Source organism: Astatotilapia calliptera, chromosome 3 (assembly GCF_964374335.1).
Source record: "Astatotilapia calliptera chromosome 3, fAstCal68.1, whole genome shotgun sequence".
Taxonomy (NCBI): Eukaryota; Metazoa; Chordata; class Actinopteri; order Cichliformes; family Cichlidae; genus Astatotilapia; species Astatotilapia calliptera.
This window is the reverse complement of record NC_137424.1, coordinates 30,589,617-30,617,326: the sequence shown is the minus strand read 5'-3', so window position 1 is coordinate 30,617,326 and position 27,710 is coordinate 30,589,617. Positions and strand designations below refer to the sequence as shown.

The window sequence follows — 27,710 nt, the reverse complement described above, 5'->3', positions numbered from 1 at the left end:
AGCTTGAGTGTCATGTCTACAGGGAGTGCAGAATTATTAGGCAAATGAGTATTTTGTCCACATCATCCTCTTCATGCATGTTGTCTTACTCCAAGCTGTATAGGCTCGAAAGCCTTCTACCAATTAAGCATATTAGGTGATGTGCATCTCTGTAATGAGAAGGGGTGTGGTCTAATGACATCAACACCCTATATCAGGTGTGCATAATTATTAGGCAACGTCCTTTCCTTTGGCAAAATGGGTCAAAAGAAGGACTTGACAGGCTCAGAAAAGTCAAAAATAGTGAGATATCTTACAGAGGGATGCAGCAGTCTCAAAATTGCAAAGCTTCTGAAGCGTGATCATCGAACAATCAAGCGTTTCATTCAAAATAGTCAACAGGGTTGCAAGAAGCATGTGGAAAAACCAAGGCGCAAAATAACTGCCCATGAACTGAGAAAAGTCAAGCATGCAGCTGCTAAGATGCCACTTGCCACCAGTTTGGCCATATTTCAGAGCTGCAACATCACTGGAGTGCCCAAAAGCACAAGGTGTGCAATACTCTGTCATGGTCTGGGTGGGTACCTGCAGGTCTCCAACGGCGACTCCTCCTCCTTTGGGCGGAGTTCGGTTGCTCCTCCCTGGCTGACCACCTGTGAGCAATTATTCCAGCAGTATATCAGACCTGTGCACTCAACCGTTCATCGCCTGATCATCTGCTATCCCCATAGGTAGCACCTGGAGTGGAGGTCTTGTCTCCCTCATTCCCGCTTTCCTGGACCTGGGCCGCTTGCTGCTGATACGACGTTGCCTGCCGGCCCACCACTCACTTGCCTGCCTCCCCACGTCTCGACCGCTTCCGGGCCTTCCGCTCCACCTGTCCCCTCCACCTGAAACCAATGCCCCGGCCCCTACGTAGTCCTGTTTCCACCTCCCCGATGCCTCTGCTGTTCAGCTGTCTCCTAGAGGTGTCTAGGTCACCCTTAGTTATCTTAGATTATCCTACGCGCCACTAGTGTGGTGGCGTCGTTTTTGTTTTGCTTGTGTTTGCCTGGGGGCGGAAATAAATCCTTTGTTCCCTTACTGTCTCGCTTCCGGGTTGGTTTCTGCACCTGTGTCCATCTCTGTTCCCTCGTGCCGCTGGGCCGTGACATACTCAGAGACATGGCCAAGGTAAGAAAGGCTGAAAGACGACCACCACTGAACAAGACACACAAGCTGAAACGTCAAGACTGGGCCAAGAAATATCTCAAGACTGGTTTTTCTAAGGTTTTATGGACTGATGAAATGAGAGTGAGTCTTGATGGGCCAGATGGATGGGCCCGTGGCTGGATTGGCAAAGGGCAGAGAGCTCCAGTCCAACTCAGACGCCAGCAAGGTGGAGGTGGAGTACTGGTTTGGGCTGGTATCATCAAAGATGAGCTTGTGGGGCCTTTTCGGGTTGAGGATGGAGTCAAGCTCAACTCCCAGTCCTACTGCCAGTTTCTGGAAGACACCTTCTTCAAGCAGTGGTACAGGAAGAAGTCTGCATCCTTCAAGAAAAACATGATTTTCATGCAGGACAATGCTCCATCACACGCGTCCAAGTACTCCACAGCGTGGCTGGCAAGAAAGGGTATAAAAGAAGACAAACTAATGACATGGCCTCCTTGTTCACCTGATCTGAACCCCATTGAGAACCTGTGGTCCATCATCAAATGTGAGATTTACAAGGAGGGAAAACAGTACACCTCTCTGAACAGTGTCTGGGAGGCTGTGGTTGCTGCTGCACGCAATGTTGATGGTGAACAGATCAAAACACTGACAGAATCCATGGATGGCAGGCTTTTGAGTGTCCTTGCAAAGAAAGGTGGCTATATTGGTCGCTGATTTGTTTTTGTTTTGTTTTTGAATGTCAGAAATGTATATTTGTGAATGTGGAAATGTTATATTGGTTTCACTAGTAAAAATAAATAATTGAAATGGGTATACATTTGTTTTTTGTTAAGTTGCCTAATAATTATGCACAGTAATAGTCACCTGCACACACAGATATCCCCCTAAAATAGCTAAAACTAAAAACAAACTAAAAACTACTTCCAAAAACATTCAGCTTTGATATTAATGAGTTTTTTGGGTTCATTGAGAACATGGTTGTTGTTCAATAATAACATTATTCCTCAAAAATACAACTTGCCTAATGATTCTGCACTCCCTGTACGTCTCTCCATGTTTTCTGTTTTATTCTGAAGAGACCAGTGTTTCCATGTTGAGTGTGTTTTGTTTTACTTCCCCCTGTGGCGTCATGTTCATTTGTATCAGCTGTGTCTCTCCAGGTGTTTCCACTTCCCTCATTACCCTTCTGTGTATTTAAGTCCTCTGTCTCCTTCTGTTCTTTGTTGGGTCATCTGTTTGTTTTCATGTCAGGTCTGAGAGTTTTTGTTAATGTTAATGTTCTGTTTCGTGTTTGGTTTGTTTCATAGTTACGTTCTCACATGTTACTGTCCAGTTTCATGTTCTTGCCCATCGTCATTATCCCAATTTAAGTTTCAGTTTAGTTTCACCCTTGTTTTGCTTTGCCTTGTTTTTCTGTTTTTTGTATCAGCTGCAATTTTTTTTTGTTTAGACACAAGTTCATTTCTCCCGTGTCTGCATTTTGGGTCCTTTCCATAAAACACAACGGCATTTCCTGCTGTAACAGTGTTGCTTTCTCGTGATTATTTTTCTTGTGTGGTTGAAATAAAATAACTCCTTCTACTGGTACTGTAGGTTACTGCCACTTCTGCATGCATGTCCATTTCACTCGTTGGCAGCAAAAGATGAACTACCACAATATTAGGCAGGTGATGTCAGTGATTTGTCTGATCGAAGAAGATGAAGCCGTCAGATATCATCTACAATGACCCTTTCGGTTGGTGTCAAATGTTGACCTAATGTTAGCTCAAATTTCTGACAGGTTAATCCTCAGTCCTGAACATCCGAATGCAACAAATGGACTTCAATCCTGACCAAGTCCAGGTAGGTAGTCGGAGAGCAAAGAGGTGGAACAAAACTGAGTCAAGAAAATACGGCCTTTAAGTCTGACATCATTAGCCGTTTCTGGATCCAAACTCCACTTCAGGTCCCAAAGTCAAACAAACTCTGCGGCATCACTGAGAGTTAAAAACTGTCTAAATCCTTTCATCTGTAATAAAATGAACAGTGTGGCTGCTCTATCAGGTGTAACAATTAATTTTAACATCCACTAGATTCTACCAAAACAGAATCTATGAAGTTAGCATTGAGTTAGCTCACTAGTTTCCATCTAAAGATGATATACCATGTTCTGACTGAGGGATTTTTGAGAAATTAAAATGTACAGCTAGCTATCACCTCCGACATAAATGAAGACAGAAAACTAAACAGCAGTGACGTTTGTAGGATTACTGAAGTTGGCCTAGCTGGTATATAATGATGTGCTACTTTTTGGCTAGCTACACAGCTATGGTTAGCATAATATAAACACAGTTAAGCTGGAGGATGAATGTAATTTTTTTCCACTCAATAAAAGTTAACAGGAGGGTTCCCAATGGTCAGGGACAAATGCAATCACACGGCAGGATGCTGTAAATGGACAAAACTTTAGTCAGGAGAACAACTGACATAATCTATCCACAATATGAGGTTAGTCATTAACAGACTGCTGCATGGGCTGGGCTGTAGCTACATCGTAAGGTTTTAAAAACTGAGCTTTAAAATAATTAGTGGTAATAAAAAACAGGAGGACTGACAGTGATCACTGCTCTTTGTTAGGGTTGTTCAGATTAAATAGAACAAGATACAAAGCATTAAAACATGTTAAAAACACAACAGCCTTAATGGACCCAGAAGCAGGGTTCATACGTTGTGAGTTCACAACTGTAAACATTTAAATATATCACTTTGAAAAGTCTAACCGCTGCACTAGTCCTATACTTGTGTTACAAGGACAAGCAGGCACAGAAAGGTAACAGTGGTTGCATCCTGTCAAACACAGTGCCTTTTACCATCTTTCTATTTAGATGTGTCAGTGCAACGGCCTCTGCGGTTTCAGCAGGATGTGCTCTTACGCTCACACATACCTCATGACCCAAGGACCACTTGCTGTAAACACCCAACAAAACTGTAGTTTTCAACAGGTCTTGTTTATTTCATGCTGCAACTCATATGAGCTCAGAATACTTCTTTTATCAGGAATGCAACACCATTATTGTATAACTGTGATTATTCAAACAGCAGTTGAGTAGAGAGTAAAATAATCTGACACAGATGCTGAAACTCAGTAAAAATGATATGAATTAAAAATGTGACATTGCATTTATGCAACTTAAGAGCAACGATTTCCTAATCCTGAATGTTAAACATCAAAATCCTGTGTTAATACAAATATTCCTGATTATCTCTTTCTGGACCCAGAAGTTGCCGTTTTCTTGTTTAACCTTTTATTATCTACAATGAGCTCACTGCCAGAATCAATATTCTGTATACTCAAGTTATTACTCAACACATGTTTTTGATTAAATGTGTTTTCATTACAGAGTGGGGTATACTGGAAATGCAGGTAAACTGGTCCAATAAAAAAAATGATCATGTTTGTATAACATATTTAATGCAGACCAAGCTGCATTTTCTAAAGTTTTAGATCTGATTACGATTCATAATTTTTGAATATAGGCTATGTCTAACCGTGTAATTCTTCTTAGATATCATACTGTATTTTCCACTACAGGCTGCAGTAAACATGTGATCGTGACTTCCATACAGTAGATACTGTGTCACCTCTGGCTGGCCAATCAAACACATTCTTGCCTCTCAAAAGCAGCACAGTAACCTTCATTTTACATGAGAATCTTACCACAATGGTGTCTTCAGTGTTTGTCTTCAGGCTTCTGTGCCTGTTCTTGGGAAAAATGGGTAAGTTCCATTATCATGAATTCAGATTTTTGTATTGTGAAGTTATTACATTGAACTGAATGTACATTTGCTGGTTTTTTTTCAATTCCACTACAGTTCAGATGACAGAGTCGCAAATGTTCTCATCTGTTCATCAAGAGTCTCGTTTCATATCAGCTCAAGTTGGTGGAAACCTGACATTAAAATGTTTCCATGATGGTGACAGGTCTGCAAGACTTTACTGGTTTAAGCAAAATCTGGGACAAAAACCAAAGATCATCTCTCACTTTTTCAAATATAATGTGAACAACTCTTCTAATGAAGAGCTCAAGAACAACCCACGCTTCACACTGGATACACAAGACGGCAAATATCACTTGACGATCAAGGATTTGCAAGTTTCAGACTCAGCTTCTTACTACTGTGTTTACTATTTATACACTTTAACCTTTTTAGAAAACATCATCATCAGTGTAAAAGGTTCAGGTGTGAACATCAAAGCTGTGGTCCAGCAGTCAGCATCTGAGACCATCCAGCCAGGAGGCTCCGTGACCCTGAACTGTACAGTACACACTGGGACCTGTGATGGAGAGCACAGTGTTTACTGGTTCAAAGACTCAGGCGAATCCCATCCTGGACTCATTTACACACATTTGGGCAGAAACGATCAGTGTGATAACAAACCCAGCACACAAACGCACACCTGTGTCTACAGCTTGCCAATGAGTAACCTGAGTGTTTCTCATGCTGGGACCTACTACTGTGCTGTTACCTCATGTGGACACATACTATTTGGAAATGGGACCAAGCTGGAGCCTAAAGGTGAGTAACCTTTTCTACCTGTTTCTCACTTTATCAATATTTAAAGATATAGGCAAGAAAAAGCTCTGTTTCTGGTGTGTTGCAGGCACGTTTAATTCTCAGGGCTTGGTGTATTTCTTGAGCGGAGCTTTGACATTCAGCTCCATCCTCAGTGTTTTACTGGGATACTTGCTGTACAAGACAAACAAAAGAAACAGACACCAATCGACAGGTAAGTGGAGTCTTTTAAGCTTAGAACGGTTTTAGCTAAAGTTGGATTTTCAGTTAAATCAATTACTTTGTGTTTCACAAACAGAATCTCAAGCAAGATTTTCAGGCCCCGCAACAAGTTCGGAGGTGAATATAGTTTTTTTTAATGACTTGTTAAAGCGCTCTTCAACAAACTTTTTACAGTCTTCTGTTTTATGGCCATTGTTTACATCTGAAATCATGTTCTTATCTACTTTGTACACATTTCGACAGGGGTACCAGCATGCTGACAGCCTTCATTATGCTGCTTTAAGCATTAAAATCCCCAAGAGATCAAGAACACAGAGAAACAACACCGACGATGAATGTGTTTACTCGGCTATAAACAAATAAAGATAGATATTTGCAAATGAGGTGGCCAATTTTCTTTATCTATTAGAGAAATGCTGTATTGGTGTCTCTTAGCATAGACATTTTTGTACTTTCACTGTGGTAAAATTGTAATGATACAAATTTAGGAACTTCTGCCCTGTTTGTTGTTTTTGTGATGTCAAGGATTCCTCCTTTCTTTCTTGTTCTTTCATTGTTTTTTCCATGTACCAATGCATTTGTAGGAGATATTAATGATACTTTTCTACAAGTTTAATATATGAAACAATGTGCTTGTTTTTATCCTTATTGCTTTTCATGTAATTATGGAGACATTATGGACAAATTCACTGATGATCAAATAAATCTATTTTAGCCAGGTAAAGCATGTTTGAAAGGATTGATTTGTTCCTGTAGAATATAGTAGAGGCTCCAAAACCCCCGCTGTCCACTAATATGATTATGGGGATATGATATATGATATGACTTGAAATTGAGGAACTCCGTGGGACATGTCCTTCGAAGGCCGGAAGTGCAAGGCTGTAAAATGGGACGGTCTAGCCTCTGATTTGCGTAACCAGCTGTCTCTGTGGAGTTTAATAAAGTCAGCTGTCTGCTCCTTGCTATCTAAAATATAACAAAACACTGGAGTAAATTCTCAACCATCTCACACTTCAGTTTAATCCGTTTTCTGTTTGACATTTATTCAGATATGTAAAAACTATAACTTTAATCACAGCCAAACCGATTTACTCAGGACCAAATAAAACACTTAAAAAAAGCTAAACAATAACATTTTTAAGTTATCTAAGTGACTTATATATCATCATGTTTAACCTGAGAAGCAAAAGACTGCGAAAAGCAAAAGCATCAGAGCACTTTTGCAAATATGCAAAGTCTTTATAAATCGAGCAGATATTTGAAGTTTACACAGCTACATTCTCACCTGAAAATATCTTAAAAGTTTATTTTGAGACTCAGAAAGAGTAATATTAAAACCAAGTAGCGTCGCCTTTGTTTGAATTCTGGGATAGGTTGGGCAACAAAGGATACACCCGACCCATCCTTCAAACCCGGGAAATGAAGGACGCATTTGTCGGCTGCATTTGGAGGAGTCTGAGACAGCCTGCGTCGTCTGGCTGTCGTGTAATCGGTCTACAAATGCAGCGTCCGAAGGATGCAACCCCTGAATTTGGACGCAGCTTCTGTCTCCCGGTGAAAATTGCCTAAGTGTTTGCATTACTCCCTTCTTCTAGCTCCAAGTTACTCACCAAGTAGCAAGAACCCTTTGTGGTCACACTGTGAGTGGATGACGTTGACTATGATGTGGTGCCTTCAAACAGGGGAGGAGCCACACACATATATCACCTCAGCCTCCTAAAAGCATGGAGAGACGAAAACAGCTTTTCTACTAAGCCTGGTGAGAAATAAGTTGGAGTTGCCCAATTCCACCATTCCCACCTCCCTCCATTATGATGACCATCTCACACAGGCCCAGAGAGCAGCTGTTGCTGCTTTGCGAAAGCCTTTTGCAGATGTGTATCCCCCCTGACCTGTCATACCAGTGTCAAAGAGCACTGTTTTGTAATGTGCCCTTGTGTGAGGTTGCATTAACAGCCCTATAGCTTACCCCAGCATAAGAGACAAATATTGAGAGAAAATTGGCCAAAATGCTAAAAATATTAGCAATAGAAGAGTGTTGTGTAGTCCCATAGGTTTTGCATCAACTACCACAAGGAGTTTGATGTCTACCCAATGCCTCAGGTTGACAAACTCCTGCACTGGTTAGGCACTGCTCACATTTTCACAACAACAGGAAAATAACTGCTTTCTCCACACAATTTGTCATATTTCCATTCAACTTGTTTGGAGCCCAAGCCACCTTCAGTGCCTCATGGACCAGTGCTTTGTCCACATGTTACATATGCTGCCGCCTATTTGGATGATGTCATCATTCACAGTGAAACCCGGGCAGAGCATGTGCGGTGGATGACTGCAGTCCTGGAGTCCCTGAGGCAGGCGGGGCTCACAGCCAACCTGAAGAAGCACGCATCCCAGGAGCAAAAATGAGGTGAGGTGGTTTTTGGAGTTGGTTTGTGCCTGGCTTTGTGTCCAGAGAGGTGGAGCAACGGGTTCAGGGTGTAGTGTCAGGGGAGGCTGACTGATACAGCTGACCTCAATTATCTGATCATAGAAAACTAGGGAATGCATTTACCCAAAGGTAATCATACAAACACTGGCACTTATTTAATCTTATTTTTTTTATAATCTTTGTTAAATGCATCTGTGGTTATTAACAGGAAGTAGACTGTATCCAGAGATGTCTAAGGGACTGAACATAATGGGGAAGTTAGCTAAATAAAATAACATTTGATTTTTCCTTTGCATGCTTGACACGTCTGTAGCAAGCATGACGGACCCCACCACAAAGTTCGTACACTTCGGCAACTTTATTGTGTTGCTATTACTTTCAGCACTCGGCTGCAGCTGCACTTACACACACACAACAATGAACTCAGGACCCAGTTCATTCTTTTTATGTAGGTGAGCCATGGTTGCTGATGGAGTTCCACTCCCCTGCAGCTGCGCCACAAACCATGCCCACCAATGTCTTTTCTTAAATGTATTCTGATTGCAAAGTATTTGGTTTTCAGCTGCAGAGAGACTCCTTTGGCAGTCCATAAAGATTTAATTTAAGGCTGAAAATGTTAAAGAATTAGAAAAAATGTTTTCAGTACCATATATATAATATATATAAATGTATTTTTTTTTCTTAGCTCATTTGCAATGCATGAAGTACTACTAGCTGTGCTGTTACTCCCTGTCAGTCTTAGTCCTGACTCAGACATTCAGTGCAATGATTTACTCTTTCCTCTCTGTGTCAGGTTGTGGTTTTTGGGAGGATGTTACTGTGTTAGTCTGACCAAAAATAGATGCTACCTGAGAGAAATAGCAGCAAAGTCAATTTCAATAGTGTTACCTGAATGGCACTGTCAGTACCCTTTAGGTAACACAGACATATTACCTACAGTCCATTTCAAATAACAGTAATGGCAACAGACCTTCAGAAATAATAAGAACACAAAACACATGCTACCTTTTAACATAAAGACCTACCATGTTACATTTGCTTTTATTCTCACTTCTACGATGAAAGTGAGTTGAAATCTGTTTGCAGTTTTCACAACATCAAAAAAGTGTATACAGACCTCATTACAGTCTGCCTCCTCTGGACAGCATGAGAAGTGTGTCAGTCATACTGTCACAAAGAGATCGATATCATGCGAACATCTAGCAAGTGCCAGGTGCCTTACTGTGTCTCTACTGAGTCTGTAAATGATGAACAGGAATAAGTTCCACAGTATGTTGTCAGTTGTGTTTACACTCTATGTAATGATCAGTTTTAGACTAAAAATATATTTTTAAAAAAACAAAAAAACCATGACACAACCATTATGGACCTGTCGCTATATCATTCTACCAAAGGCAACAAATGTCTGTGTTAAATGCACAGAAGACACATTTCATCCTGGGGGCAGATCACATGGCTTTGCAATGGCCAATCAAAAGCTGTCTTGTTTCTAAAGAGTGGAAAAAAGTCAAGGTTCATTTCATTTAACACAGAGGTTTGCACACGATGACACCTCCCAACTTTGTTTTCTATGTGACATGTCTGATCTTTGGAAATTTAGGTGAGTTATGATTTTTTTTAATCTATCAGTGGCTATGATTGCTCCTCTATACACATGTGTTAATGAAATGTTTCCTGTAAAATTAATGCTGTGTCTGCGTTGTCTCATTCCCTATCAGTTCAGTTGACTCACCAGAATTTCTCCGTAACTCATAAGCAAGAGAGACGGTTTGTATCAGCTATTGTTGGTGAACGCTTGACTTTACAATGTTTCTATGAAGCCAACGATGCAACGAGGTTCTACTGGTACAAGCAGAGTCTTGGACAGAAACCAAAGCCCATCTCTACTCAGTATGTTTTTAAAGCAAATGGGACTTTTCATGATGAATTCGAGAACAATCCACGCTTCACCCTGGATACAGACATAGGGAAAAACCACTTGTATATAACAAACTTGCAGAAGTCAGACTCAGGTTCTTACTACTGCGCAAGGCGGGTTTCTTTAGTCCTAGAATTTGCAGAAGGCACTACTGTCAGTGTAAAAGGTTCAGGTTTAAACATCAAAGCTTTAGTGCAGCAGTCAGCATCTGAGACCATCCAGCCAGGAGGCTCTGTGACTCTGAACTGTACAGTATACACTGGGACCTGTGATGAAGATCATAGTGTTTACTGGTTCAAAGACTCTGGAGATTTTTACCCAGGACTTCTTTACACCCATGGAGGCAGGAACGATCAGTGTGAGAAGAACAAACAAACATACAACTGCACTTACAACCTGCCTATGGAGAGCATAAATGTGTCTCATGCTGGAACCTACTACTGTGCTGTTGCCTCATGTGGACACATACTGTTCGGAGAAGGAACTACTCTGAAATATAAGGGTAAGGAACATTGTCACAACAAATACAATATTGTGCTAATAAAACTCTAAAAAGTGCAAAAAACATTCTGAAATCCTTGATCTGGAATTCTGGGTCTTTACAGACAAGAATAAATCTCACTTCTTGGTGTATTTCTTGAGTGGAGCATTGGCTTTCACCTTCACCATGGTGGTTTCTCTGGCTTTCGTACTCTACAAGATGAATAAAAGAAAAAACTTCCAATCAGGTATGGACCATTGGTGCTACTTACATCTAACAGCTTGTATTCATTTATTTGGCTTTTCAATCAGATTTCAATTGTATGTATTTCACATTTAGAGGCTCAAGCAAGATTTTCAGCTCCCTCTGTAGAGGTATGTTTCATCTGTCTAAACGATTTTACAATTTAAATAACATAAAACACATTTTTCACAGCACTTTTTATTAGAAGGCATTTTTTGATATACATTTCCTTTTTTTGACAGAATGCTCATACAGACAACCTCCACTATGCTTCTATAAATGTTAACATTTCCAGAAAATCAAAGAAAGAGAGGAACAGCAAGACCGAATGTGTTTACTCCAGTGTGAAGCAGTAGGACTTGTCCGAAATCTTCATGGTCCATAAGATGTAAAGTACATAGACTCTCAAGTGTAGTGTCAGGTGGACATTATGTTATCCTTGTGATAACACTGTTTTCTATCCACAACAGTGCACAATTTCTCTGTCAGAAGATAGATTGATAGATAGATAGTGACAGAAAGTGCAGAAAGTGGCATTACAGGACTAGTTTCAACATTGCTGTGTATATAATGAATTTTCATGTCTATATTTTGTCAGAAAATAAAAATTGAAACCCCTGTTGCTTGATTTGCACACCCCTTCTGCAGCTTTGAAAATGTAGGCTTCTTTTTTGTTTTTCAGAGTGTGTCCACTGTTCACTGGAGAATATATATATATATATATATATATATATATATATATATATATTAGTTAACAATATTTGTTTTGTATTATGACTTTAGATGAAGATGAACACTGAATAAGAGTTATTCAATCTTACAACTAAAAACCATTAATTTTAAGATAATAGAGTCAACAAAAGAAAGTTGTGCTTTAGTGCAGAGCACAGTCAGCATCAAAGCTCATTTTTGTGGTGCAAGTTTGTCTGACTCTCCCTTTGTTCTTTGTTGCAACGTCCTAAAACTTAGAGTGTGAAATGCTGTGTTTGGTTAGCACTGCTCATTATGGCATTACTTTGCTCTTGTCTGTTCAAAATACATTGGGCCTTACTTGCTGGTATTTGTATGAAATCGATACAAATATCGCTTGCAAATTAACCTGCAAAAAGTGAGCTTGCATGTAAAATTATAGTTGGATTTCTAAAATATGTGCACCATCCTATTCTGTACTAGAGCACATCTTGCTATAGTACAGGTAAAGTAATTCATAAAATATTTTTCCTTTATTATTTTTCAATGAAAACTGACACAGTAACATTTATATATATGTTTACTGTAAAATTCTGATCTGATATTTGAGTGGGACGAGCCAGCCGGGTCATGTTAGGCTGACCTGTGACATCATCAAGTACACTCGTGTTCAAATTGTACAAAAATCGTGCTACGTTCTCAGGAAGTCCGGACTCCTGTGTGAACTTATGAAGAGTACAGAGTTGTGTACGTGAGTATTGAGAAATGGCCCTTAATAGAGTGGGGTTACATGCGGTGATGCTAGCATTAGCCATGTTAGCACGTTAGCTTCAACAGGTGGTCAGGCTGAGTCCACAGGCGCGCACTCGGAGGTTTAGCTCTCTGTTTCACTGCAGGGTCCCTTTCCTTCTTCACCTATCTCAATCACATATCTCTATTAAATCTTTGTCAGGTAGAGTGTAAAGTGGCATTTCAAGGCTGAATGGCCTTTGTACAAGCACACGCACTTCTTAGCAGAGCAAAGCTATGAGCACAAACAGCAGTGTAGAAAAATCCAGGCAACAAGTCTATGTCTGTCCAACCAATCTCAGAGCTCCTTACATTGCGCTGTGTGGCTAATTTGCATTGCTTTAGGATCTCATAAATGAGATAAAAAAAATCTAAAATCTAATCTGAAAGCTAATCCAGAAGGTAATCCAATAGTTAATCCCAAAACTAGTCTATTTGCTAAAATAATAGCTAAGATGTGAGCTAACAGGAAAGGAACATGGATTTTGAAATGAGGAGTGGAATCGCCATTGGCCATTGGAATCGTTAGAAATAATCCTTAGATTTTTTAATCTGTTTACTTATTTCTCTTATATAAATTGTGTTTTTAAAAAGATTTTGAAAATCAGTTTTTTAATTTGGAAATTGAAAATGATTTTTGAAATGAGATTTTTCTTGCGAGCTGGATTTGAAGTATTTATTAATGGATTGAAAAGTCATTTTAAAATATTGACTTAAAAATAGTGTTTTTAAATTACATTATTAACTAAGAAATTACTTTAGTAAGGTTTACAATTGCATAATTTATTGTACAATTCATTATTTAAGCAGATAATTCTTTATTTCTATGCATGTGTCAGGGTTTCTGGGTCGTTGACCCAGTATTTTCAGTTCACGTTCACTGTTTATCTACTGCCTGTTCCACTTCCTGTTTTATTGTGTTAGCCTTGGTCTGTGTGCATTATGTTCAGTCCTCTTCCCATTTATCATTAGTTCATTATATTCAGCTGTTCACTCACCTGTCTCCAATCGTTGTCATTGTTAGTCATGTATTTAAGCCCTCTCTTCCCTTCAGCCCTTGTGGTGTCATTGATGTTATGTTGTCGTTTCCGCCTGCGTTCAGTCAGCTAGCCATTCAGTCCTTTCTTCATTCAGTCAGCCTCCAGCCAGCCATTTCCTACCTCTGTTCTGTTTGTTCATTCCATCGGCAATAAACACCCACCTTCACCTACCTACCTGTGAGTCCAGCGTTTGGGTCCTCCTCCTCTCATCCACGACACAAATCCTGACAGCATGCGGCTCTTGTGGTCCTCCATACCACAGTGGTTTATTGCTGTAAGGTTTTGAGGTCAAATTTAAAAGGTCTAATTGACTTATAATCAAATCCACGTCTTTAAGGATCACATTGTCATCACATTGTCTGGAAATCAATAATAGTTATGATGTCTAACGTGTGTCAACTATAACGTGAGGTATTATTTCCTGTCCTAAAGCAGTGTTTCTGAGGGGTCGCAGATCAATTATGGTTCCTTTTGTGCCACAACTAGAACTATGGAGATACCAAAAGCCCATGTTTGTATATGTTTGTGAGTTGCAAATTCACCGTTAGTTATTATGCTATAGATGTAGAATTGGCGTGACATTGTACTGATGTATTCTTTACACTCTTTATTGTCCATGATTGGGCTTCTGTGAGTAGGATTTTCTTCTAGTGAATAGAGTTCTTTGTACATTTTCCTATTTGTTGGCATCCATCACACCAACCCTCTGCATCCCTTCTTCACCATATTGATTAATTGTCTTCCAGGTCTTCCTGACTTTGTCACGCTTGTCGGCTTGACAAAAGCCGACAGACAAAACTGAGACATAGCCGTCTCAGTTTTGTCTAACTTATTTGAACCGTCCCGCCGATGTTTTCATTTCTAATCTTGTCCATCTTGGTCATTCCCAATGTAAAAATGTGAATCTCGAGTTTAGCCACCACAATCCCCCCGCCCAACTCAATTACTCAAACACCAAAACCATAGTAAACCCAAAGACTAACAAAACATTTACTTGCATATATTACATAGTGTGTTACCAGTGGTGGCCAACCACTTTCAGATAGCTTGCATCTGTTATTCTTGTTTTCTGACCTAAACCATGCAGTGTCTTCCTCAGACATAAGTAACAGATAACTGTTGTTATATAAATATTGTTGTTCATGTTCAGGTTATGTAAATATTCTCTAGAGTTTGTGGTTGAGTGGTGTTGAATGACCTCATGATGTTATTATACTTAGAAGTTCTAAGTTCCAGAGTCATATGGAGAGAGAATGTAGCACTGTTCACAACATCACTGACCTCTGTGGGAGTAAAGTTTAGGTAGCTGCTCTCTATTGTGTTGGCACATGGCATTGAAGAAGTGGAAGAATTATATCCTTAAATCTACTTACGGCACTTTCAGAAATATATCTACTCTAATGAAAGTTATTCCCCACTGCTGTGTAGCCTGTTTTTGTAAGTTTCAATGTTATTAAGCAATGGTCTGACTTTTCAGGGGATACTGTTAAGTGTTTGGTTTCTACACCATATAGCACAAGATGCAGAATATGATTAAAGCGGTGGGTGGGCTCATTTACATTTTGAGTGTAGCTAATTAAATGCAGTGTTTAGGCTGTTGTTTTCAGCATCTACGTGAATGGTAAAATCACTCACTATCATATTTTTGTATTAAGTCAGCAGTTCGGAAAGACTCAAACTGGTCAGTCAGGGCTCAACCACCGTGTCTGATATCTTCTTTGCTTTTTTCCTATGGACGGTTCATTTGTTCCTCCATGCCTGAAAATCAATGGATTAGAGATGGGGGCAATCCCTGGTCCACATACTCAGATGAAAAACGGGCCTTTAGAATTTTTAAGAAAAATGTGTACAAAGAGTTGATTGATCAGTGCTGTTTTCTTTATTTATAAACAGTTTCATTTTTCTTTTTTGCCTCAATCATGAAGTCTAACACTATTGGCTGCTCTGAACATGTGATCATCTTTCCTTAACAAAAGACATACTGTGACACTTCTGCTTGGCCAATCACACACAGTCTTCTCCAACAAGAGTGGAGACGGGTTTGAGATTCTTTTCATTCAGCAAGATTATTTAAAGACAATGACACCTACGAAGTTTGTCTTTTGTCTAACATGTTTGCTCTTAGGGGAAATGGGTGAGTTTATGGTTTTGAAACTGCAGTCTGAATATATTTCCATGCTGTTAAGGGTCTATAAAATGTATTTGCTCTGTCTTTTATTTTACTTCAGCTCAGGTGAACAACCAGGAGTTCTTCTCGTCTGGTCATCAAGAAAGACGTTTCATATCAGTTAGAACTGGGGACAGCGTGACTTTGCATTGTTACAGTAAAAATGGTGTAACTCCACGGTTTTACTGGTATAAGCAAACATTGGCAGAGAAACCAAGACTCATTTCTACCTTCTATGTATATGAACAAAATGCCACATTTCACAGTGAATTCAAGAGTGATCCACGCTTCACCCTGGATACTCAAACAGGTCAAAACAACTTAATAATCTCAGATGTGCGCATTTCAGACTCAGCAACTTACTACTGTATATGTTCCTATTTACACACATCAACATTTTCAGAGAGCATTACTGTTGGTGTTAAAGATTCAGATTTGAACATCAAGGCTGTGGTCCAACAATCAGCTTCTGAAACCATCCAACCAGGAAGCTCTGTGACTCTGAACTGTACAGTATACACTGGGGCTTGTGATGGAGAACACAGTATTTACTGGTTCAGAGACTCTGAAGAATCTCATCCAGGACTCATTTACACCCATGGAGGCAGGAATGATCAGTGTGAGAGGAAAGCCAACAGAAGAACACACACCTGTGTCTATAACTTGACAATGGAAAGCCTGAATGTGTCTCATGCTGGGATCTACTACTGTGCTGTTGCCTCATGTGGACACATACTGTTTGGGGGAGGAACCACGCTGGTGTTTGGAGGTAAGTAGCAGTATAGAACCCATATCTGTGACTGTTATTTTATTATCTATCTGAAAAGAAAACCTAAAATATAGAGAAGTCTGTGCTCAGAATTCTTGGCTCCTCACAGATGAGGCAAAATCTCTTGTCTTGGTGTACGTCTTGAGTGGAGCATTGACTTTTACCTCCACCCTGGTTGTTTTACTGACTTTTCTTCTCTACAAGATGAGCAAAAGAAACCACTTCAAATCAGGTACTGGAAAAAGGTGCTGCATTTGACAGTTTTTATTCACTGATTTGGACTTTTAAGTGAGACTGCTGTTTTTGTATTTTACATTCAGGCCATCAACAAACAAGACTTTCAACTACCTCTGCAGAGGTACGTTTCATCTGTTCAGATTAAAGTAATATTGAAAAATATTTTAGCACATATTACTTTGAAATATTTTTTTCCAGAAACTGTAATTTGATCTACCTCTCAAATTTGTTTTTACCAGGGTAGCCATGATGCAGACAACCTCCACTACGCTGCTTTAAGCATTAACCTGCCCAACAGATTGAAAAGACAGAGGAAAACTCAGAATGAATGTGTTTACTCTAGTGTCAAGCAGTAGGTTACATTTTTCCACTCTAGTGAGACAAAAAATCCACACTGTCACGGGGTTTGTGTTTTTGGTTTAAGTTATACTCTGTGGATTATGGTTTTCTGTTTGTAATATATTTATAGTTCCTGGTTTCTAGGTTTCTGTTCTGTTTCTGTGCCTCCTCTTTGTTCTTGGTAAAAGTTTAATTCTGTTCTCCGTGAGTTGTATGCTTAGTCTTAGTTCCTGTCTTTATGTCGTCTCTGTGTTCCACGTCTAGTTACTTTTGTCTCTGTGCTTAAGATTTCCTCTGTTCCAGAGTCTGTCAAGTCTGCATCTTCGCGGATCTTTCATGTGTTAGGCTATGTCCTCTCTATTTTTGGTAATTCCACGCCGGTGGAAACCCAAACAAAACAGGCATTAAGAGGCTCTAATGCGGCCCATGTCACCCCTACTTGCGGCCCGCATAATGACGTGACGAAATACTTTTAAAAAATATTGTTCAAAAATGTATTAATATGGAGGCAATATGCAGAGTGTTACAGGCATAGCCCTAAAGAATGCCTCATAGGCCCAGTTGTAAGTAAAAGCTATTAAGACTCGACTGTACACTGTGTTCGTGTTTTCCTCCGAAGCAATAAGTTGGAGCAGCCTTTCAACTCCTCTCTCTGTCTCTCGCTAGCAAAGTTGACCCAGACAACAAACTAAAGCTAGTTTTCAGCTACGAGCCTGACACGAACCCGATGTATTAGCCAGAGGTCCCTTTACTACAGTTCGGAGCCGCGGACCTGTTTTATATACGCGTGAAACAGTTTTCTATACGAGATCGCTGCAAAAAGTGCAGCCTTACCTAATGCCCACCCTACTGTTACTCATTTTATATTAAGATTTAAAAATCCAGTTGTTATTGGTATGGCGAGTAATCTTCAGTAATAGTAATAAATTACACAGCAATAGTACATTCATGTAGTTGTAAAAAGCATGATAATATATTAAGTAATCAGAATACGTTACTCTCATTGAGTAACGTAACGGAATACGTTACAAAATACATTTTGGGGCATGTATTCTGTAATCTGTAGTGGAATACATTGTAAAAGTAACCTTCCCAACACTGTTCTTAATAAACATAGTACACATGTATGCCTGGATAAAGACAAACAAGTGAGATGTTAGGTTAGGATGCTTTTATTTTTATTTTAGTAAACATTCAAAACCTACAATACACAGCTGGTGTTTGGAAGAGAATAGAACAAATATTTCAAATATAATCTGATCATTTTTGGAGCAGCCTTCCAGATCTCCACGTAGTTACATGTTTTTTTTAGACTTGAGTGTTTTCCCACCTGTTCCCCATCCTCTTGTTTTCCTGCCCATGTATTTAAGCCCTGTGTAGTCCTCTGTTGCTGGTTTGTCTGCTTGTCATCCTCTCTGTTCATTTGCGTTGTTCCCTCTGTGGGTTAGGTTTTTTCTAGTTCTTTGTCTCAGGTTACATGTTTCTTGTTAGCTTTCCCAGTTTAGGTTTTTCGTAGTTTAAGTCACTGCCATTCTCTACTTTTCTTTGTACTTCATCCACACTGAAAATAAAGCTCACTCAGTGTATGCCAGTTATCAGTTCCTGCACTTGGGGCCTTCCCTCATCATTCTACATGTCTGCTACTGCAGCCGTGACACATACATTCATTAGATGTTGACATCCAAATTGTGTGCAATGTAATGTGATCTGGGGCTTTTGTGTTTCTTTTTTTAAATAAACCTGTAGTTATGTTGTATTATATATATTATAGTCACCTCTTTCTATTTTGTAATCAATATTGTTGAACTCATTTAAAGAAAATGATGTGTGGTTGTGGTCTTCTAAGCAAGTTTTGGATGTGAATAAAGAAAACCAGATCTTCAACCAGGCCTGATTCTTCAAGTATTCAGTATTAAAATTGCCTTTTTGAGTTCACTTACAGGGAGTGCAGAATTATTAGGCAAATTAGTATTTTGTCCACATCATCCTCTTCATGCATGTTGTCTTACTCCAAGCTGTATAGGCTCGAAAGCCTACTACCAATTAAGCATATTAGGTGATGTGCATCTCTGTAATGAGAAGGGGTGTGGTCTAATGACATCAACACCCTATATCAGGTGTGCATAATTATTAGGCAACGTCCTTTCCTTTGGCAAAATGGGTCAAAAGAAGGACTTGACAGGCTCAGAAAAGTCAAAAATAGTGAGATATCTTGCAGAGGGATGCAGCAGTCTCAAAACTGCAACGCTTCTGAAGCGTGATCATCGAACAATCAAGCGTTTCATTCAAAATAGTCAACAGGGTCGCAAGAAGCGTGTGGAAAAACCAAGGTGCAAAATAACTGCCCATGAACTGAGAAAAGTCAAGCGTGCAGCTGCCAAGATGCCACTTGCCACCAGTTTGGCCATATTTCAGAGCTGCAACATCACTGGAGTGCCCAAAAGCACAAAGTGTGCAATACTCAGAGACATGGCCAAGGTAAGAAAGGCTGAAAGACGACCACCACTGAACAAGACACACAAGCTGAAACGTCAAGACTGGGCCAAGAAATATCTCAAGACTGTTTTTCTAAGGTTTTATGGACTGATGAAATGAGAGTGAGTCTTGATGGGCCAGATGGATGGGCCCGTGGCTGGATTGGTAAAGGGCAGAGAGCTCCAGTCTGACTCAGACGCCAGCAAGGTGGAGGTGGAGTACTGGTTTGGGCTGGTATCATCAAAGATGAGCTTGTGGGGCCTTTTCGGGTTGAGGATGGAGTCAAGCTCAACTCCCAGTCCTACTGCCAGTTTCTGGAAGACACCTTCTTCAAGCAGTGGTACAGGAAGAAGTCTGCATCCTTCAACAAAAACATGATTTTCATGCAGGACAATGCTCCATCACACGCGTCCAAGTACTCCACAGCGTGGCTGGCAAGAAAGGGTATAAAAGAAGAAAAACTAATGACATGGCCACCTTGTTCACCTGATCTGAACCCCATTGAGAACCTGTGGTCCATCATCAAATGTGAGATTTACAAGGAGGGAAAACAGTACACCTCTCTGAACAGTGTCTGGGAGGCTGTGGTTGCTGCTGCACGCAATGTTGATGGTGAACAGATCAAAACACTGACAGAATCCATGGATGGCAGGCTTTTGAGTGTCCTTGCAAAGAAAGGTGGCTATATTGGTCGCTGATTTGTTTTTGTTTTGTTTTTGAATGTCAGAAATGTATATTTGTGAATGTGGAGATGTTATATTGGTTTCACTGGTAAAAATAAATAATTGAAATGGGTATATATTTGTTTTTTGTTAAGTTGCCTAATAATTATGCACAGTAATAGTCACCTGCACACACAGATATCCCCCTAAAATAGCTAAAACTAAAAACAAACTAAAAACTACTTCCAAAAACATTCAGCTTTGATATTAATGAGTTTTTTGGGTTCATTGAGAACATGGTTGTTGTTCAATAATAAAATTATTCCTCAAAAATACAACTTGCCTAATAATTCTGCACTCCCTGTAATGCTTAATGAGTCTGCATTTGTTTCCTACCACTCAGCTGTTTCTGGACAGTTAAAGTGTGAATGATGTCTTTTTGTCTGTGTTAACCTGGCGGCAAAATGGCCACCTGTTCAGGGTGTACCCCTAATTTCACCCTATGGCAGTCGGGATATGCTCTGCAACCATGAATTGGACAAGCATTAGAAAATAAAGAACAAACGAAGGGAAAGAAAGAAAGGTAGAAAGTGTGTCTTGTGATTGTCTCATTATTGTATGCTTTCTTCTTCTATTTATTGCCTGTATATTTAGGATTGACATGCCGTTTTCTTTCTTTCTCTCCTCCACGTTTTCCCTCTCTAAAATATCACAGAAGTGCTTCTGGAGACAGCTCTTCTAATTCCTCAAGCCTTCAACAGCAAGTTAGATAAAAACCACTGTGTGTTTTCTCACACAGTGCTCACTAGTGTTTAGAATCATTTGTCTCACTTACTCAGCAGATGAATCAAAGATTTCTTACCTTGTTCACCTCCTCAGAGGAAGGACTCTCAGATGGGCTTAGGCCATTCTCAACTGCAGCAAGGATTTGTGTTGTGCTGAGTTTACCAGTGATTTTAAAAGTGTCTTTGATAAGTAAATTAACCCAATGCTGCACCATATGGCTGCAACAACAGCTTGTTTGTTCAGTTAGCAACAAGAGCAGATAAGTGTGGCTGATTACATTCTGGAGTACGCAGGTTGGGAAGACAAGGCTCTTTGTGGTGTATACGTGGCATAAATCCTCATATGAGAGATAAATTAACCACTAAAACCTGTACAAATCCCATGATGCAAACATTCTTCTGATTTATCTGCACTGTGATTACTGATCACCATCCTTAAACTGTTCCCACAAAGTTGGAAGCATGAAATTGTCCAGCATGTCTTGGTGTGCTGAAGCATTAACAGTTCTATCACTGGGGTTGTGCTGAGCTCCTGAAAAAACAACCCCACATCATAATCCCACTCCACTACACAGTGCCTTATGCCACTGCATCCAACACGTTGGAGTGAAATAGGTTATATAAGGCTTTGATGCAGCTGCTTAGGCATGGAACCCATTACTTGAAACAGTAGTTCAGTAGTTCAATTGTTAGTGTCACAACGAGACTGAACGGACTCACGCGCAGGCTCTGGGTTGGGAACAATAAAGAGTCTTTATTTACACTCTCCACCTTCACCTCCAAATACCAAGTTGTATTTGCACTTTAATCAGCTGATTTCAATTAATGTGTCAGAGGAAGAACATAGAGAACAGTCTACAACATGAATATGGGTATTACTTTTACTTGTATTGCACAAACGGACAAGAGCACGATGGTAAAGTGCAAACTTCCCGAGCACAAAATTACACCAAAACTAGGTCTAATTACTAAAAAGACAGTAAATATAGACAGAGGCCTGATAGTATTGCAGTTACCAAACTTACAGAAAAACAACAAGGGAATAAAAACAGGTATCCAAAACTCAACCTGACAAAAAAAGGAGTAAAAACTTCAAATGACAGAAAATCCTAAAAACAAATTCACAAACACAAACTTTAGATAACAAAAAATTATATATATATATATATATATATATATATATATATATATATATATATGATATTTAATGAGTTAACATCTAATATATCTCACCACTGATCTGTGATCTAAACCATGTTGTCCTTCTATTTTCTTTTCTCAGCTACTACGTTTAACACTACAGACGTCAATGATCATGTGATCTAGTTTTCCATATACTGGGTAACTTCTGATTGGCCAGTGAAATCTAATCATCACTCTTAAAAGTGAAGAGTCGCCATTCTTTTATTCAGTACGACTGTTGGAACAATGGCATCTGCACACATTGTCTTCTACCTGATGTGTTTGTTCTTGGGTGTAATTGGTAAGTTTGTGTTTAACCACAGTCTAATTCTTTTAAGGTCTTTTTTCTCAGCTGCCATGTTCCACAATGTGTATTTGCTTTGTCTTTCATTTCACCACAGCTCAGAAGAACAACCTGCATTTATCCTCCTCTGTTCATGAAGAAGCACGTTTTATATCAGCTAAATCTGGAGATAGCGTGACTTTACATTGTTACTATGAACACAGTGTTTCTGCACGTTTTTACTGGTATAAACAAACTTTAGGAGAGAAACCAAAACTCATTTCTAACTTCTATATATCAGAACACTATTTAGTAAAATTTCATGATCCATTCAAGAATAGTGCACGCTTCAGACTAGATAATGAAAAAGGAAAAAAACCACTTGATTATCTCAGACTTAAGTGTTTCAGACTCAGCAACTTACTACTGTATATTTTCCTATTTCTACACATTAATGTTCTTAGAGACCATTATTGTCAGTGTCAATGATTCAGATTTAAACGTACAAGCTTTAGTTCATCAGTCAGCATCTGAGACCATCCAGCCAGGAGGCTCTGTAAGTCTGCACTGTATGGTGCACACTATGCTGAGCTGTGATGGAAAACACAGTGTTTACTGGTTCAAAGACTCTGAAGATTCTCAACCAGGACTCATTTACACCCATGGAGTCAGGAATGATCAGTGTGGAAGGAAAGGCAAGAAAAGAACACACACCTGTGTCTATAACTTGAGAATGGAGAGCCTGAATGTGTCTCACGCTGGGATCTACTACTGTGCTGTTGCCTCATGTGGACTCATACTGTTTGGAAATGGGACCAAGCTGGAATTTGGGGGTAAGTCACTTTTTTAGCAGAGGTGACTCACATGGTATTATAAATAGGAGCAGATCATATTTGATGAACTGAAGATGAAAAGCTAAAAAGCTCTGTCATTTCTAGGATTTACAATTCGGCGAGATTCTGCTGCCCTGATGTATTTCTTAAGCGCAGCTTTAACACTCACCACCATCATCAGTGTGTTATCAACTTTTTTAGTGTATAAGATGAAAAGAAGTAACAATTGCCAATTTAAAGGTTAGAATTTTCGTTCATATTTTACTGTTGTGTTTAAAAATAGTGGCATTTAAGTTTAAATCATTTGCTTTTTTTCTCAGCAGACTCAAACACAAATGATTCTGTAAATTTAGAGGTGAGTTTTAAAGTGTGGAAGTTCATGTGTTTTTAGAAAATTAGATTTCTTGTTGAATTGTTATCTTGATTCTTTTGGTGTCTAGAGCACCCAAGAGGACAACCTTCATTATGCTGCTTTGAGAAAAATTAGGACGAAAGGAGCAAGAAGACAGACGAGCAACACCCAGGATACATGTGTGTACTCCAAATGTGTGTACTCCGGTATAAAGTAAACATAAGAGACAAGATGATTCTTAGTATTACCTTTCTAACTGATTTAACTGCTAACAGAATTTGATCACTTGCATATGTTTGAAATTCCTCTAAATGTAATTCCAGTAGATAATTTGTTTTGGATTTTGGGTTTGATGTATTTTTGAGGTTCTGTAATTTTTAGTTGTCTCTTTGAAGTTGTTGTTGTGTTGACTATTTTTTATCATTTGAAGTTTTGATTCTTAATTTTGGTGAGTTTAATATTGGTTACTTCCATATTTTATTGTTGTATGCTTGTGATATGATTAGGTTTTTGTGGTGGTATTTACTGTATTCAAATGATGAGGCTAAGTTTTTGTGTAAAAATGTAAAATATTATTGTGGGTAGTAGTATCCCAAGTGTTCCCGTTTATAATGACTTTCTCCTGTGTGTTATTTCTGATCAGTTTAACATTCCCAGTTAGCATTTATAGTCCTGTCTTCCCTTTCTTCTTCGTCTCTGTGGTTGTATATCTCCAACCTCTGCTCCCTCTGGTTTCTGAGGATCTCTAAAATGATTTTTTTCTATTTTGTAATTCTGTTTGCAACCTAATAAAAGATTAGCTTTCTGTCTGCTTTCAGTCCTACACTTTCATCATTAATTCTTCAAACTGTGGCAAGCTTGGCATCATTCACATGAAGGATAAACACACTGTATTTGTAAAGTACTTGAAACATGGAAACATAAAACTGTACTCAAATGGCCTCCACAGTCATCAGATTCCAATCCCAAAGAGCATCTTTAGGATGTGGTGGAATGGGAGATTCACATTGGGGATGTGCAGATTCCAAATATACAGCAGATGCTATCATATCAGTATGGACCAATATGTCTGAGCAAGGTTTTCAGCACCTTGTTGAATCGATGTTTTGAACAGTTAAAGCAGTTCAAATCAGTGTTGGATACTGATACACAGAATGAAATTCAATGTCAATTCAGTTTTATGTAAATATTGCCAATTCAATCCAACAATCAACTCAAGGTGCTTTAAAATGTAAAGATCCTGCTTTAATAGAGAGTATCCCAACAATAATCCCCAATGAGCAGCAATACTCACTTTTAAAAGGAAGAAATCTCCAGCAGAACCAACCTGGGGAAGGCTTTGGAAAAATGGAGCTATAGAGGAGAAAATGGAAGAGCACAGAAAGACTAAGTTGGCCAGGACAGGTCCTTCCCTCTCTCTTACCTCTTCTATTTAAGTAGTAGTGTGACAGCTCTTGAGTGTCAGATTATTGTCTCAGTCTCAGGTGGTAACACATCAACCATTGTTTTTGTGCTACTTTGATTAGCAGGACATTCACGGATCACCTTCTCTTCTGCTTCCTGCCAGTTCTTGATGCTCACTGCCCAACCATTCCCAGCCTGAAATTTTCTGTGCATCAATCTGCCTAACTTTCTATTTTACCTCAGTTCATTTTTCTGGGCCTCAGCCTCCCCGCTCACCTGCACTACCACCAGTCCACGTAGTCCCCACTTCAGTCTCCAGCCTTATGTATCCCACCTCGTTCCTATATTGTGAATATGTGACTCCCTCCTGGTTTATCTGAGTTTTGTATTTTTCTGTTTTTTGGAAAGTGTTCAGTATTAAAGCTGCCTTTTTGAGTTCACTTAATGCTTGATGGTAAATGGTAAATGGCCTGCATTTGTATAGCGCTTTACTCAGTCCCTAAGGACCCCAAAGCGCTTTACACTACATTCAGTCATTCACACACACATTCACACACTGGCAATGGCAAGCTACATTCTAGCCACAGCTGCCCTGGGGCGCACTGACAGAGGCGAGGCGAGGCGAGGCTGCCGGACACTTGATGAGTCCTTCATTTACGTCCTACGTTGCCTGCCACTCAGAGATGGACATCATTGTCACGTTCCTGGGTCTGTTGACCCAGAGTTTTATGTTTTACTTTATTTGGATGTTGATGTTTAAGTTATTTAGGTGCACTAAGTTTATTTGTTTATTAGATTCCCTTTATGTTTTCAACCCCAGTGTTACATCTCCATTGTCCTTTATGTGTTTCATGTCTGTATCACTTTTGTTATCAAGTTCATGTTGTCATGTCTGCTTTTCATTACGTTTCCTGTTTTATTTTGAAGAGTTCCTGTGTTCATTGTGTTTAGTTTTACACTTCCCCTGTGGCATTGTTATGGTTATTTGTTTATGCTGTTTCCCCACTGTGTTCCCACTTCCCTCATTAGTCTGCTGTGTGTATTTAGTCTGTGTTTTCTCATTCAGTCTATGTCAGGTTGTCTTGTTTTCTATGCCATGCTTCAAGGTTTCCATGTTCCACGGCTCAGGTATTCATGTCCAAGATTATCTGTGTTCTTATCAGGGTCTTTTATGTTGTGCTTTAGTTCACCCAGTTTAGGTTTCAGTTTTTCCCTTGCCCTCTTTGTTTGTAGTTTTTTTGCCAGCCCTCAATAAACAGCTCACTTTTTGTTTATATCAAGTTTTGTTTCATGCTCATTTGTGTATGCATTTTGGGTCCACTCCTCACTCCATACAGTCTGCCTCAGCGAGACTGTAACAATTATTCAGTGTCCAAAAATGGCTCTGTGTTAACCTGGCGGAAAAATGGCAACCTGTTCAGGGTGTAACCCTCCTTTCAGCCAATGGCAGTTGGGATATTCTCTGCAACTATGAATTGGAAAGTGAAGGAAAAGAAAGAAATGTAGAAACCAGAGACCAAGAGCCAACCCTCAGTTACACTTTGGGAGATTTGCAACAAGAGCAGAAGAGTGTGGCTGATTACGTTGTGTAATTTTGGGGGATTTTGGCAGAGTAAGCTGGTTGGGAACCAAGGCTCTCTGTGGTGTATACATGGCATAAATTATTATGAGAGATAAATTAAACACTAAAACGTGTACAGATCCCATGAGGCAAAAAAATCTCATTTATCTGCACTGTGATTAATGATCACCATCCTAAACTGTTCCCACAAAGGTGGAAGCATGAAATTGTCCAACTTGTCTTGGTGTGCTGAAGCATTAACAGTTCTATCACTGAGGCTGTGTTGAGATCCTGAAAAGCAACCCCACATCATAATCCCCCTCCACTAAACTTTACACTTGGTAGAGGGCAGTCAGGCAAGTACTGTTCTCCTCACACCTGGGAAGTCCAGACTTTACCATAAGATTGTCCGACGGAGAAGTGTCATCTGTTCCTGCAGAGAAGACGTCTCCACTCCTCTGGCATCCAGTGGTGGCATGCCTTACGCCACTGCATCTGACGCGGTGCATTTAGATGTATGATGTAAGGTTTCGATGCAGCTGGTTTCCATGAATAAAAAAACCCACTCCATTAAAATTATGTCGTTCAATACTTCAATTTCTTGGAATTGTTAGTCTGTCTGGAAAATTGTGGTGCAGTGTACAGCATGGATATGAACTTTACTTTTATTTGTGTTGCACTAAAGGACGGGATCGTGATGGTAAAGTGCAAACTGCCCAAACACAAGATAACAAAAAAAACCTAGGCGTCATTGCTAGAAAACAGTAAATATAGGAAAAGGAAAGACCTAAAAATATTATAGTTATGATTACGGTCAAGAGAGGTGCTGAGCTGTCAACTGATCACCAACTGGTGGTGAGTTGGATCAGGTGGCGGGGAAGGCTGCTGGACAGACCTGGTGCACCGAAATGTATAATGCCTGGCAGAAGCCTCTGCACAAGAGATCATCAACTCCAGAATCCAACAGAGCTTTGACAGCATTATGGGAGAAGGGAGCAGGAGATCGACAGATGGATTGGTATGGTGGCTCAGTTTACTGGTCGTTCTATGTCCCTACCCTCACTTATGGTTGGTTTATGGGTGAGGTGTTCCCAGCACCTACCACTGGGAGGAGACCAGGACATGCTTGAGATATTATGTCTCTTGGTATTTCCCGGTT

The 27,710-nt window shown here is 39.6% G+C and overlaps 3 protein-coding genes and 1 pseudogene across 4 annotated transcripts; all 4 read left to right on the top strand.

The window, feature by feature from the left end:
- Positions 1-1,145: 1,145 nt before the first annotated feature.
- LOC113018491 (uncharacterized) lies at positions 1,146-6,821 on the top strand. Its single transcript, XM_026161560.2, has 7 exons — positions 1,146-2,976; positions 4,515-4,537; positions 4,706-4,890; positions 4,987-5,691; positions 5,777-5,902; positions 5,987-6,027; positions 6,154-6,821. Exons 3-7 carry the CDS (start codon positions 4,836-4,838, stop codon positions 6,271-6,273), a joined length of 1,047 nt encoding a protein of 348 aa, XP_026017345.1. The 5' UTR covers positions 1,146-2,976; positions 4,515-4,537; positions 4,706-4,835; the 3' UTR covers positions 6,274-6,821.
- Positions 6,822-9,855: 3,034 nt separating this feature from the next.
- Positions 9,856-11,601, top strand: LOC113018499 (immunoglobulin kappa light chain-like). The gene is made up of 5 exons (XM_026161570.2): positions 9,856-9,941; positions 10,060-10,761; positions 10,865-10,987; positions 11,080-11,114; positions 11,226-11,601. Exons 1-5 carry the CDS (start codon positions 9,887-9,889, stop codon positions 11,337-11,339), a joined length of 1,029 nt encoding a protein of 342 aa, XP_026017355.1. The 5' UTR covers positions 9,856-9,886; the 3' UTR covers positions 11,340-11,601.
- Positions 11,602-15,632: 4,031 nt separating this feature from the next.
- On the top strand, positions 15,633-18,898 carry LOC113018510 (uncharacterized). Its single transcript, XM_026161582.2, has 5 exons — positions 15,633-15,636; positions 15,731-16,438; positions 16,548-16,670; positions 16,759-16,796; positions 16,915-18,898. Exons 1-5 carry the CDS (start codon positions 15,633-15,635, stop codon positions 17,029-17,031), a joined length of 990 nt encoding a protein of 329 aa, XP_026017367.2. The 3' UTR covers positions 17,032-18,898.
- Positions 18,899-22,231: 3,333 nt separating this feature from the next.
- On the top strand, positions 22,232-24,397 carry LOC113011985 (uncharacterized; annotated as a pseudogene). Its single transcript, XR_013906835.1, has 3 exons — positions 22,232-23,234; positions 23,340-23,589; positions 23,675-24,397. The product of XR_013906835.1 is annotated as an uncharacterized LOC113011985 (transcript).
- The last annotated feature ends 3,313 nt before the right edge of the window (positions 24,398-27,710 follow it).